The 14,513-nt window shown below is 33.4% G+C and overlaps 1 protein-coding gene and 1 pseudogene across 1 annotated transcript in view; one reads left to right on the top strand and one right to left on the bottom strand.

Moving 5' to 3' along the window:
- Positions 1-14,513, bottom strand: part of SLCO1B3 (solute carrier organic anion transporter family member 1B3) — a 60,811-nt gene that overhangs the window by 24,476 nt on the left and 21,822 nt on the right. The window contains 2 exon segments of the mRNA NM_001166047.2: positions 3,117-3,249; positions 6,762-6,903. Coding sequence (NP_001159519.2) covers positions 3,117-3,249; positions 6,762-6,903 — 275 coding nt within the window.
- LOC100688804 lies at positions 5,647-6,029 on the top strand (annotated as a pseudogene).

Here is a 14,513-nt window from a genome sequence, read left to right as displayed (position 1 = left end):
AATAAAATCTTAAGAAAAAAAAAACTCTGCTGAGTCTATCTATCCATTTGAATTATCTTCAAAGGTGGTCACAATCTAAACTTCCTGATGAACTTTCTGGTAAATCTTAATAAATCTTAGAATCGCACTTTTCAAGTCAATCTACAATACACATGAATTCATCCACATTTTTTTATCAATAACCTCTCTGGCTTTCTTTCATAGATACTCATATCCTCCTCCCCACTACATACACTGAAATGTCTGGCTCTACAAAACTTAGTTTTAGAAAATTCTAGTCCATTTCAGTTTGATGAGGAAGAACTTAATAACAACAGAGATGGAGCCAGAATAGCAACAAATACTGATCGGAAGGTACCCTGTGAGCTCCAAGGGCAGCCTATTGCAGGCCAGGCATTATGCTCAGCTCCAGAGAACAAGAAGTAAAACATACAGCTTTTATGCTTAAAGTATTTTATATTTTATAACATAAAGATCTATAATAAACCATGTGACAAGGTGCTGAATATAATATATATATATATATATATATATAACAGGTCCTGAGTTGTCACAAAGAAAAGGGGATGATCAGTTTTCCTTGGAGGTGGGAGAGGTGGTAGATTAAAGAGTTGACAATGAGGATGACATGTGAGATAAATCTTAAAAATGGATAGGAGCAAAAAAAATGAATAGGGGCTTAACAGGTAGACAAAGAAGGAAAATTATTCAAGGCTATAGAAATGCCATATGTAAAGATATAACATATTATGGCACATTTGGAAAGCTACAAGCCTAGAGTGTGGTCCTCCAACCTGGAGAGCAGTGTAAGATGAAGCTAGAAAGACAGTGAAGATACATGTAAATGAGTTTAGATATTAATCCATAGGCAAGGGGCACTGGACATTTTCAACTATGACCAACAGTAAGAAATAAATTTTGCAACACTACCAGAACATATACATATGTATACACACACTCATAAATATATGTACAATCAAAATAAAAGTTGCACAGAAAAGTATTTGTTCTCACATTATATATTCTTCTATTTTATTCTGTTCTCTCCTCTAAAAAATTGTTGATTTCAATCATCTGAATTGATTTGTTGATTCACTTGTGATTTGAAACTAAAGCTTGAGAAACCCTGCTATAGGAAATTGGGAGTTTTAAGCAGGGGTGAAATAATTATATTTGTGTTTTAAAATAAATTCCCTAGTATAGAATATGAGTTAGGATGGAGTTGAGACTGAAGGCAGAAAGTCCAGGCCAGAGATGTGGGAAGCTTCAACTAGGTTAGAAACAATGGGGATGAAAGGAGGAAGCAACCTTGACAGCAAGAAGATAGTAATAAGCAATATTTGGTGACCACTTGTCATGTGTGTTGAAATAGTGAAAGAATCTAGAATGAGCCCCTTGACTTTGGTTTGAATTCCTTTGTGGCTAAATGAATCATCATTGAAAGAGTGAATGTGAAAAATCTGAACTGGTTTCAACGCAGTGGTGAATTTAATTTTGAATATATGCATGCAAAATTCTTACCAGATGGTAGGCTGGCGATAGCTATGAGATGACTGATTATATAGATCTTGAGTGTAAGAAAAAGTCAATGTATGTTACTGCTATATTTAATGCACACACTTCATACAAATAATCTAGAATGAAAAGTGAAGAAGATTGAAGAGGGAGCTTAGCAGATAGTGACATTATGGTGTCGGCAGCATACTAAAAGGGCAGGCATGATGAAGAAGCCACAAATAGGGCAACCCGGTGGCTCAGCGGTTTAGCGCCGCCTTTAGCCCAGGGCCTGATCCTGGAGACCCGGGATCAAGTCCCTCCTCAGGCTCCCTGCATGGAGCCTGCTTCTCCCTCTCTCTGCCTCTCTCTCTGTGTCTCTCATGAATAAATAAATAAAATCTAAAAAAAAAAAAAAAAGAAGAAGAAGCCACCAATATAGGGGAAAAAATCAAGGAACAGTAATACAACGATAAAGAAGAAGAAGCAGTACCAGAAAGAAGAAAGTACTTATGAGGGTCAAATAAAAGGGGGGAAGGGAATTAGTATGGTAACCAAAAGACATGACTGTTGGTTTGGGCAATGAATAAGTAATTAATATCTTTAGCAGAAACTGTTCATTGTCTCTCAATATCCGTTCTTCATTCCTTCCATTGTAATAGAGATGGGATTTTTAGCTAAAAGGATGACAGTCTGGAATAAAGTCTAGTTTTGCCAATGTCTTTGTATCTGAATGTGAGATGTAACAAAGTTCTGGCCAATGTGAAGTTAGAAGTATTATACTTCTGAAAATATTTCTTAAGCTCAGCCAGCACACACTTTTTCTTCTTGTTCTTCTTCTCTTCTTTCATCTTGTTGCCTGAGACAACATTGCCACAATTTGGAGTATGAGGTTGAGGCTATGCAAGGCAGCACAATATGATAAAGAGAAGCAGGAACCTATCATGCCAGGTCTGTCTCCACTAATTTTTTATGTGGAAAATTAGCCTCTATTTTATTTAAGCCACTGCTATTTTAGGTTTTCCATCATTAGTATCTGACTCTAATCAGAACTATACCATGACCTTAACAAGAATACTTTCGGGCAGCCCCGGTGGCTCAGCGGTTTAGCACCGCCTTCCGCCGAGGGCATGATCCTGGAGACCCCGGACCGAGTCCCTCGTACGCTCCCTGCATGGAGCCTGCTTCTCCCGCTGCCTGTCTCTCTCTCTCTCCTCTCTCTTTCTCTCTCTTTCTCATGAATAAATAAATTAAATCTTAAAAAAAAAAAACTCTCAATGGAAATGGTAGTGGGTTAGGTGATGAACATTTATGGACTATAAACAAAATCTTGTAGGCAAAGACACAAAGTATATATTATACCAGAAAGTCATAAAAAGATCATTTATTTCCTATGAAACTATATACCTTATTTAGTGCTATTCATATTTCAAAATCAGTGAAAGCCATGGCTGATAAAGCAATAAGTAACTTAAAACATAAAAAATATACTTCATTTCTACACATGCTTAGTGGGTATTCTTCTCAAAAAGTAATTGCTTATTTAAAAGAAAAATAATGAAAACTTACCATGAATTTACAATGAAATGATTATTAATGACATAGAGCTGTTTAACACTTACTATCCCATAAAGAAATGTGGTAAAGCAGTCAAAATACTTCCAGTTCCCATAATGAAGCAACCGATTCCAATTATCTTTGGTCTGTGTAGTTTGGATCCAAAGTAACTCACGAATACAATTACAAGCAAATTCCCTACAAAGAGAATAAAATTAATTTTTATGATTTATTATAGCAAATATTGCCAGTCCGATTTTGTGTCCAATAGAATGGAAAGCCTCAGAATAAATACAAATAGAGCATAAAACATGCCTTTCCCTACAGATCATGTAATTTAATTGAGAAGATGAAACTCACTTACATTAAACAACTCATTGTATAGTTGTATGGTGTTAAGAAAAAGAATGAATTTTTAGATAGGAAATAAAACACTTGAATAACTTGGCAATATTAGTGAAGCAAAATTTTATTGAAAAATATGGCACTGACTGAATTGTTTTTGACTGGAAAAAATGCAGAAATCTTCCTGACCTGAGAGAAAGGTGCTCATTTGAACATTTATTAACTTACTCTTACCATTCCTTAAGTTTCTATTAAGTACCTGCCATAGTACTAGGAGCTGGAAATATAAAGAAGAGAATAAACCATAGTATTTGTCCTCCAGGAAATTATATACCAATGATAAAAATAAGTAGATGAACAGGGGTGATATTAGACCACAGAAAGGAAGAGCTTAAATTAAGTAGGGGCTGAAATAAAGTTTTCTGGAGTAGAGGTCACTTGAGATTTAATGTAGAGTATTAGTTATCTAGAATAAAAAGGAGATGAAGAGCATTCCAAGTGTAGGAAGTCATGACCAACCAGATCCATTTGGAGCTACATGTATAATAACAAATAACAACCAAGAATTAGTGAACATTTGATGGGAGGAAAAAAGCATGAAATAACAGCACCAAAATGAACTGGCAGATAAAGTTACTCATGGAGAAACCCTTAAATAAAGAAACTAAAACGAGGAGAAACTGAAAAAATCTAGTTAGTCTCTTTAGAGGTAAAGGGTAGGTTGCATCCATAAAATAACTAGGGCAACCTGGGTGGCTCAGCCGTTTGGCGCTGCCTTCAGCCCAGGGCCTGATCCTGGAGACCTGGGATCGAGTCCCACATCGGGCTCCCTGCATGGAGCCTGCTTCTCCCTCTGCCTGCGTCTCTCCCTCTTTCTCTTTCTGTGTCTCTCATGAATAAATAAATAAAATCTTAAAAAAAAAAAAGAACTGGTAGACTAAAAATAATAAGAGAACAGTAAAGAATTTTTGTAAATTAAAAATAGTATTAAAAAATGTACATATTGGGACCTGGTAAGATGGAAGATGGTATCAGAGAAGACTGATGGAACATAAAGCAAAAAAAAAAAAAAAAAAAAAAAAGGAAAATTTTAGAAAAAGTTAAAGGAACAAAATTGTGAGGAAATTTAACATTCTTCTAGTATATGTTTCAGAAGAAATAAATAAGAAAATAGAAGAGAAGAAACAAACTTAAAAGTAGAAAATAAAGGAACGCCTGGGTGGCTCAGTGGTTGAGTATCTGCCTTTGGCTCAGGGCGTGGTGATCCCTAGAGTTCCAGGCCCAGAGTTCCAGGATTCTGTCCTACATTGGCTCCCTGCAGGGAGCCTGCTTCTCCCTTTGCCTACCTCTCTGCCTCTCTCTGTATCTCTCATGAATAAGTAAATAAAATCTTAAAAAAAAAAAAAAAAGAAACTCCTTCATTTAAAAGAAGACTTAAGCTTTCAGATACAAACTTCTATACTTCTCCAGCATTAAGTAATGTAAAAGAAACAGTTCAGAAATATGTTGGTAAAATTTCTGAAATTCAAGGATAAAGAGGAGATACTTATTGGTGCATGACAATGACATTGATAATGATTTCTTATATGTAACACTGAATATTATAAAACAGATACATGTTTTAAATGTTTTGAGGAAAAAAGATTTTGAAATTTTAATTCTATAATCAAATTGTTGCTTGAATATAATGGTAGAGTAATGCATTTTCCAACAAACAATGGCTTGGAATATGTTATTTCAATTATTTCCAGGAAAAAATAACTACTTGAATATATACTCCACAAAAACTAAAGATGAGATTTGAAGTCATAGGATTCAATTAACAGTGGTAAGCAAAGAAACCAGTAAAACTTAAAACCATGCACACATAATGGCTGTCAAACAGCTACAAATTTTAACAAAAATATTAAGAATCTATTCATCAATAAGAAGAAACACACACTGAATTAGAATTTAAAGCTAATTAACAGTCCAAAACTAAAATTTTAGACGGTTTCATTAAATCCCAGAAACAGAAGGGTAAAAGATATGAAGGGTGAAATGGCCTCTTAATCATGAAAATGCCGAATTCATAGTAAGAAGATACATGGGTCTTCCTTTATACAATTATTTTTAAAAATATTCAACAGCTAATATATTTTAAGATAAGTTAAAAATAAACAGCAAACTTATAGAAAATATTTGTAATTAATACAACAGACATAATTTTGAGTCCCTTCAAATCATTAAAAAGTCTAAAAAGGGCCCAAGATGACAGCCACCATGAAGGAGACTGAGAAAATGTTAATATTATTTTTGAAGATCAACAAAAGAAAAACAAATTTGCACTGAATACAAGTAGAGCTGAAGGAAAAAAGAAGTGAAAATGAAACAACTCCAAAATTTAGAAGATGCTTGTGAAGACATCATGCCTGCACATAAGAACTGCTTATTGATACCTGACCAAATTGGTCATGTTTTCATTAGCCATTCTCAAGAAGAAACACAGGAAATGTTAAAAGAAACAAAGAAATATTTTCAGGAAGACATTGATGCCTGAAAATCCAGAGTGGAATTAATTCAGTGGGTGTTAACAGATTCAGTTCTTTGCAAAATTCAGGAATAACAGAAACTGTGAAGCTGTTGAAAGTTAAACATTTTATAATACTTTAAAACTTTTGTTTGATAAATTTGAATATTGTTTAAAAGTTTTTAAAGGCTATAAGGGAGAAGGTAATGAGCTACTGATTCATAATTATAACCCATTATAATTATAATCCAATATTATATAAAACCTTACTGTTATTAGAGAAATCCAAATTAAAGACAACAAAGCAATATATTCAATGTTCTAAAAACAAAAATATTTTTCATTTCAAAATTTTATATGCAAACAGCACAAACCTAACAGAAGTTGCTTCAAAGCTCTTCCTCTTCCCTCAAATCATCAGAATCATAATCCTCTCTCCAACATTTATTTATTTATGTATGTATGTATTTATCTATTTATTTATTATACAAGGGCATCTTGAAAGAGGGAAGGTAAAGCCCTGCAAAATATTAGTTTGTAAGCAATGAGTTTGTATAGATTAAAGTTTCTCAATGTCTGCTTATTGACATTCTGGGCTGAAGAATTCTTTGTCATGGGTTTTGTCCTGTGCATTGTAGGATGTGTAGTGGCACCTTTGGCCCCTACAACAAGATGCCTATAACAATCTCCTTCCCATCAGTTATAATAACCAAAAATAACATCCATTATCATCAAATTGTCCCTGGAGGGCAAATTTACTCCTGACTGAGAATTAGTGGTGTAGGGCTGGTATGAGCAGTTTTTACTTCTGCAAATCTTATTACTAAGTAATAATAAAAATAGAAATAAAAATTACCAATTTCAAAGCCTCCATCAATTAAGCCAGAAATAGAAGATGATATGTCAAATCTCCTTTCAATTTGAGTGATGGAACTTTTCATAACAACTCCACCTAGTGCCTTACACATAAAGCTGAATGACAGGGCTACTAAGAACATCTAGGAAAAAGCAGAAAGAAAGGAGAAAATTATTAACAAAAAGACTATAGGCCTTATATGTATTGAATTAAAAATAACTTATCTTATTTACTTAAGAACATTATTTTTATCATAGAAATCATACCCATCTTCCACTATACCAATTGATCCTTCCTAGTCTTTTTAATGTTATTATCATTATACAGATAAAACATAATTTTCTAACTTGGTTACAACATCAGATAATTAGAGCAGAACAGTCAAAGTTCTTATTTTTCATTTAATATTATTAACTCATTTTTAAGAAGCTAGATAATGACCTGAGATGGCCACGATCTAAGCTATTCTTTATTCCCCCATGAAAAGTAACTAACTGTGAGGGGAGTGGCTACACATTCTCAAAGATGGCATTTCCAGGACATCAGCTGGAAAATGGCTTTTTTTTTTAATTTATAAAACCTCACTATTATCAGAGAAATCCAAATTAAAATGAAAACAACAAAGCAGTATATTCAACATCCTAATAAAATACTTTAATTCTAGTGGTTACAAATGTTTTATTTTCAAATTCGCTTTAACAGAATGTGTTGATTCATCCTTCTTATGGTCCACATTTATACCCATAAGTAAATTCCTTTTATATCCAGCATTAAAATATTCTTCTACTATGGACTGTATGTTTGTGTTCCCACCAAATTCATATGTTGAAACCCTAATCCCTAATATTTGGAGATGGGTGCTTTGGGACTTAGGTCATAAAACTCTCATGATAAGATTAGTGTCCTAGAGGAGCTTACTTTTCTCCCACTGCTTTGTGAGGATACAAGAAGATAGCCATCTGAAAATGAGGAAGAGCATTCTAAGCAGAACTCAACCATGCTGATACCCAGATTTCAAAACTTCCAGGCCCCAGAACCATGAGAAATAAATTTCTGTTTTCTAAGTCACTACGTGACTTAAAATACATGACTCTAGTATTTTCTTATAGCAATTCAAGCTGATTCAGATGGGTTTTTCTTATTACTTCCTACACCACCAGTGGTAGCCACCATCATTTAGCCTGGATCACCACATTAGCCTCCTACCAGATCTTTCTCTTTCTGCTCTCATCCCCCTTTCAGCCTGTTCTCAGTACAGTAACTACAAAAATTCTTTCAAAATAAAATTAGATTATGCCACCCCTCCATGTTTTCCCACCTCACTCTTAGTAATATCGAATCTTTCCAATGACCTAAAAGGCTCTAAATGGTCTGTTCTCCCTCAATTATCCCTTCCCCACAAATATTCCATTTTATCCTTCTGATCTCATTTCTGTTACTCCAGTACTTGCTCATTCCTCTCCGTCCACACGAGCCTTCTTGTCTTACCTTGAGTATTCCAGGTTTATTTTTCTGACTCAGGGTCTTTGTTCTTGCTTTGCTTCCTGCAAGGAAAACTCTTCCCCATGGTTATATCCCTATCATTTACTCTTTGACATCTTTGAGGGATTTGCTCAATATAACGTTCACAGTGAGGCTTTCCTTAACCAACCTACTTAAAATTATACCACTTTCCCCTCACAATATTTTTATTTACTTATTTGTGTAATATATATTGCCCTCACTTGACTATAACTTACATCAGGGAAGAATGAAATCCAAAAACCATTTAAACATTTCTGTATCCTTTTTTTTATAATAAATTTATTTTTTATTGGTGTTCAATTTACCAACATACAGAATAACACCCAATGCTCATCCCGTCAAGTGCTCCCCTCAGTGCCCGTCACTCATTCACCCCCACCCCCCACCCTCCTCCCCTTCCACCACCCCTAGTTCATTTCCCAGAGTTAGGAGTCTTTATGTTCTGTCTCCCTTTCTGATATTTCCTACCCATTTCCTCTCCCTTCCCTTCTATTCCCTTTCACTATTATTTATATTCCTCAGCAATCAGGCAACAAAAAGACATTAAAGGCATTCAAATTGGCAAAGAAGTCAAACTCTCCCTCTTCGCTGATGACGTGATACTCTACATAGAAAACCCAACAGCCTCCACCCCAAGATTGCTAGAACTCATACAGCAATTTGGTAGCATGGCAGGATACAAAATCAATACCCAGAAATCAGTGGCATTTCTATACACTAACAATGAGACTGAAGAAAGAGAAATTAAGGAGTCAATCCCATTTACAATTGCACCCAAAAGCATAAGATACCTAGGAATAAACCTAACCAAAGAGGTAAAGGATCTATATCCTAAAAACTATAGAACACTTCTGAAAGAAATTGAGAAAGACACAAAGAGATGGAAAAATATTCCATGCTCATGGATTGGCAGAATTAACATTGTGAACATTTATGCATCCTATACAGTGTAAAGCCAACCATACAAGTCCCAATAGGAAAATCTGTGACACTCAATTTTCTTGCCAGAGTCTTCCCTCAACAAAGCATCATTAATGCAATTGGGACAAAACCCTCACCTCCCATCTTTTCTTCCCTTCAAGTATCCAGGGGAGAGAAAGGAATGGGACTTATATCCAATGTTATGACTTAGAGGCAGCATGAGGGACCAGCTTGTATTCAAGTACTGACAAGAGTGGATGGCCAGAGTTGAGGATCTCAGATTTAAGACAATAAACCCTGAACCAGAATCTGTAGTACCACGGATAGACACTAGGTGGAGTACCAGTATTGCAATTTACTAAACCAGGGAGGGTGCAATATTTCAGACCCCAGGAAGAACTCCTAAGTAGACAGACAGCAAACTTCTTCAAATAGCCCAAGGAGGACACATACCCAGAAAAAAACTTGAGAGGTCTAAAGAATCTGTAGCTTAACTAGTAAAACACATCCCTGTACAAAAACACAAAGTCTGAAATAATTGGCTGATTCTTCAAATGCCAAAATTCCAACAACAAAAAAGATACGACATATAAAAGAAGAGGAAACCGCAGCATATTTGAAGAAATAAGTGAGATTATTAATGAAGAAATAGAAATTAGGAAGAAGAACCAAACAGAAATTCTGGAACTGAAGAAGACATTACTTGGATTGAAAACTTCACTAGACTAACTCTAAATTAAACTTGACCAGACAGAAAAAGAATCAACAAACTCAGAGTGGGCCAAGGGGAAAAAAAAAAAAAGAATGAATAAAAATGAAAAATGTAAAGGACCTGTGGGACACCACCATCAAGCAGAATAGTATTTGCATTATGAAAATACCAGAAGAAGAAAGAGAAAGGGGCAGAAAAATTATTTAACAACTATAGCCTCAAATTTTCCAAATCTAAGTAAAGAAATGTACATGTAAATTTGATAAATTCAAAGAAGCTCATCTAGGACAAACGTAATGAGACTTACATCATGACACATCATAATCAAATTGTCAAAAGTCACAGCCAAAAAGAAAATCTTGAAAGCAGTAAAAGAAAGGCAACTCATCACATACAAGAGAATTCTCATTAGATTATCATCACATTTTTCAGCAAAAAAACCTTATTCTAGAAAGGAATAGAATAAAATATTCAAAGTACTAAAAGAAAAAGACTGTCAACAAGAATATTATATTTGTCAAAACTGTCCTTAAAGAACAAGGAGAAATCAAGATTTTCCCAGTAAGTCAAAACTGAGGGAATTCACAACCACTAGATTTTTTCCTCCAAGAAATACTGAAAGTTCTAGAAATTGAAGTGAATGGATGATGAATAGCAGCACAAAACCATACCGAAATATAAAATTCCCTAGTAAAGGAAGTATAAAATCCTGTATTATTGCAATGTAGATGAGTAAATCACTTATAAACTTAACAGACTTTTAAAAGAGTAAAAAGTAATTATAAATCTATGTTAATGCAATTGAAAAGGAGTAATTTGTGTCATTAACAACAAAGAAGTAGGATAGGGGCAAATATATAAAAGAGTAGTTTTCACATGCAATTGAAGTTTAGTTGTTCTTAGTTTAAAACAGATGGTTATAACTATAACTTGTTTTATGTATTGCAATGGTACCCACAAAAACATGTCTATAAAGTACACATAAAGGGAAATGAATACAGAATCAAAACACATCATTACAATAAATAAATAAATAAATAAATAAATAAATAAATAAATAAATAAATAAACAAACACAAAAAATTCAAGGAGGGAAAGAGAACAAAAAATTTTAAGACAGAAACAATTGACAACATGGTAATTGTTCTTTCCTACCCATAATTAATTTAAACATAACTTGATTAAATTGCCTGAATTGATTAAGAAAATAAGATTCAACTATATGCTGTCTATAAAGGATTCAATTTGGTTCTAGGATACCAAAAGGCTAAAAATGAAAGGGTATGTAATAAGCTAATGTTTCTGTGCCTTCAAAATTCATGTTGAAAACCTAACCACCAAAGAGATGGTATTAAGAAATGCAGCCTTTGGGAAGTTATTATGTCAAGAGGACAGAGCTCCTATGAATAGGATTAGTTCCTTGTAAAATATACCCCAGAGAGTTCTCATGCCCTTTTTCCATCATATGAAGACACAATGAGAAAATAGACATCTATGAATCAGGAAACAAGCCATCACCAGTAGCCTAATCTGCCAAAATCTTTGATTTTGAATTTCTCAACCTCTAAAACTATGAGAAATAAATATTTTTTATTTAAACCACCCAGTCTATGGTATTTTTGTTATAGCTGCCCAAACAGGTGAAAACTAATATTTTATGCAAACAAGAACCTAAAGAGAACAGAAGAGGCTGTACTTTTACAGACAAAATAGTCTTTAAGACAAAAACTGTCACAAAAGACAAAGGACATTATATAATGAAAAAGGGTCAATTTAGCAGAAAATATAACAATTACAAACATATATATGTAACTAACATTAAAACAGTCAAATATATGAAGCAAACAGTGACAAAACTAATAGTAGAAACTATTGGAGTGTAGATCAATGAAAAGGGAATAGAAAAAATCAATGAAACTAAGAGTTCGATTTTTAAAGAGATCAACAAATTTGACAGATTAACTGAGAAAAAGAGGAGACTCAAATAGCTAAAATAAGATATGAAAGAGGAGACATTACAAATAATGCCACAGAAATAAAATAAGTTATGACACAACTATGAACAATTATATGCCAAAGAATTGGGTAACCAAACATAGCAATCTAAAAATCTGAACAGATCTGTATGTAGTGAGGAGATTAAAGCTGCAATTAGAAACTTCCCAACAAAGAAAGCCCAGGACAAGACGGTTTCACTGGAGAATTCTACCACACATTTAAAAAAGAATTAATGCTAATACTTCTCAAACTCTTCCAAAGAATTGAAAAGAAGGATATACTCCCAAATTCATTAAATGAGGCCACATTACCTGATATTAAAGCTGGACAAAGACATCACAAGGAAATGAACTACAGACTAATATCTCTGATGAGTATTTAAAATTTCTCAAAAAAATCCTTGCAAACTGTAATTAACAATGCATTAAAAGGATCATACATCATAACCAAGTGGAATTTATAGCTGGAATGCAAGTTGGATTCAACATATGAAAATTACCCAATCTAATATATCACCTTAACAGAATGAAGAATAGAGACGCTTGGGTGGCTCAGTGGTTGAGTGTCTGCCTTCAGCTCTGGGAGCCTGCTTCTCCCTCTGCCTGTGTCTCTGCCTCTCTCTGTGTGTCTCTCATGAATAAATAAATAAAATCTTTTAAAAAATAACAAAATAAAGAATAAAACCACATAATCATCTCAATAGATGCAGAAAAAGCATTTCAGAAAATTCAGCAGTCTTATGATAGTAGCACTCAACAAATTAGGAATAGAAGGAAATTATCTCAGCAGAATAAAGTCTATATATAAAAAGCCCATATCTAACATCATCCTTGTGTTTTAGCAGAGTTATTAAGTTGCTTTTAATACTTTTTAAGATTATTTATTAAAATTGTAGGAAGACATGGCTTCTGTCTTATGCTCAGTCTGCTATAAAGAACAGAAAGGCTTCAAGTTTTGGTTTCTCTTCTAATAAATAAACAGAAAAAATATTACCAGGTTCTCTATCAAACTCAGATACCTGACACATAATAAGCAAAGACTCAATAAATGTTTTGAGATTGTTGGCTAAATTATGGAGTGGACATGTAGTGAAACCTCTCATTTTTTAGTTTCCTCAATTTTTAGATGGAGATAATCACACAAAAGTTATTATAATGATTAATTGAAATAATATACATAAAGATCTTGGCATAGTACTAGCCACACAGTTAATACTGATAAGTGTATTTTTATTACCATTGTGAAATACCATCACCCAGCTTTTAGCTTTAAATTCATTCAGATCAAAAATTCATTCAGATCAATCATTTAGCTAAACACAGTTTTATGCCATGTGCTATTAAAGGTATTGCAGAATTAGTAATGCGCGTATTGACAATATGATTTATTGATTATTGAAGAAATAGAAAAATATGCTCATCTAAATGCTGACCATCAAAGCACTCATTTGTGAAATCAAAGAGGAGAAAATTTCAGAAAATAACAGAACATCTCATTAGAGCAGATATAAATATAACCAAATATAAACCCTGTCTTTTAAAAGGAAATTTCTAAAAGTTCAGAGAAAGCTTTTAACAATCCATTTCTTCAATTTTGAAAAGAAAATTAGCTCTAGATAAGAGATTCAAAAGGGTAAAAAACCTCACAGCATAATTCCAAGCTACTTTTTTTTTAGAAAGGAAAAAGGTCACTGAACTCTATCTCTGAAACTAATAATATACTACATGTTAATTAATTGAATTTAAATAAAATAAAATTCAAAAAATAAAAAGGAAATAAAATTTAAAAATTTTAAAGAAAAAAGGTAATAGATATAAACACATAACCACAGTAGAATCTCACCAGTGAGCTGGGATTTAGAAGGATATGAAATGAGTTAATATAGATAGATTTATAAATGTGCCTTCTTTTAATGTAACTATAACTCTATGAGATGGGCATTTTAACTCTGTCCCTAATGCAGGACTGAAGTGCAGAGAAAGAATGATATGATGATTTTCTCAGATCTTAAAAAAAAGGAACAAGAAAGCTGAAATCTTTAGTAAAAATCATTAAAATGCCTATGTCATGAGGTAGAGAATTTAAGACTGAAAGATTTCAAAACAGAAATACAAATGTTCACAATTATCAAACGGATATTAAAGTATCACAGGTAGAAAGAAATAGCTGGTATTTAGGTAAGAGATAAAGTCTATGTTTACCTGTAATCAGGCCAGTCAGTTCATTATTTTTTTATTTATTATTTATTTTTTTTTTTGTCAAGAGTTCTGGAATTGAAGTCAGAAGATGGTTCCAAGTTTCTATTTTGCCAGAGGTACAGCCATGATTAACTCAGTTAACTCACTTGAACCTCAATCCATTTACTCAACAAACATTTATTGAGCAATTCCAATATGGCAATTACTCCACAATATCTTAGAGTTGAGACAGGTGCAGAGTAAGAAGGGAAGAAAAGCTAGACATAATAAATGCCCTAAAAAAACATAATTTCTGGGGCAAAAACAATAAATAATGCCAGCATAATAATGTAATGAATACTATAAATTTATAATGTCATGAGTACATAGGAAAGATGCTTAATATTGTCTACAGTGGTT

The sequence above is a fragment of the Canis lupus genome, chromosome 27 (genome assembly GCF_011100685.1).
Source record: "Canis lupus familiaris isolate Mischka breed German Shepherd chromosome 27, alternate assembly UU_Cfam_GSD_1.0, whole genome shotgun sequence".
NCBI lineage: Eukaryota > Metazoa > Chordata > Mammalia > Carnivora > Canidae > Canis > Canis lupus.
This window is presented reverse-complemented; position numbering and strand designations above follow the sequence as displayed.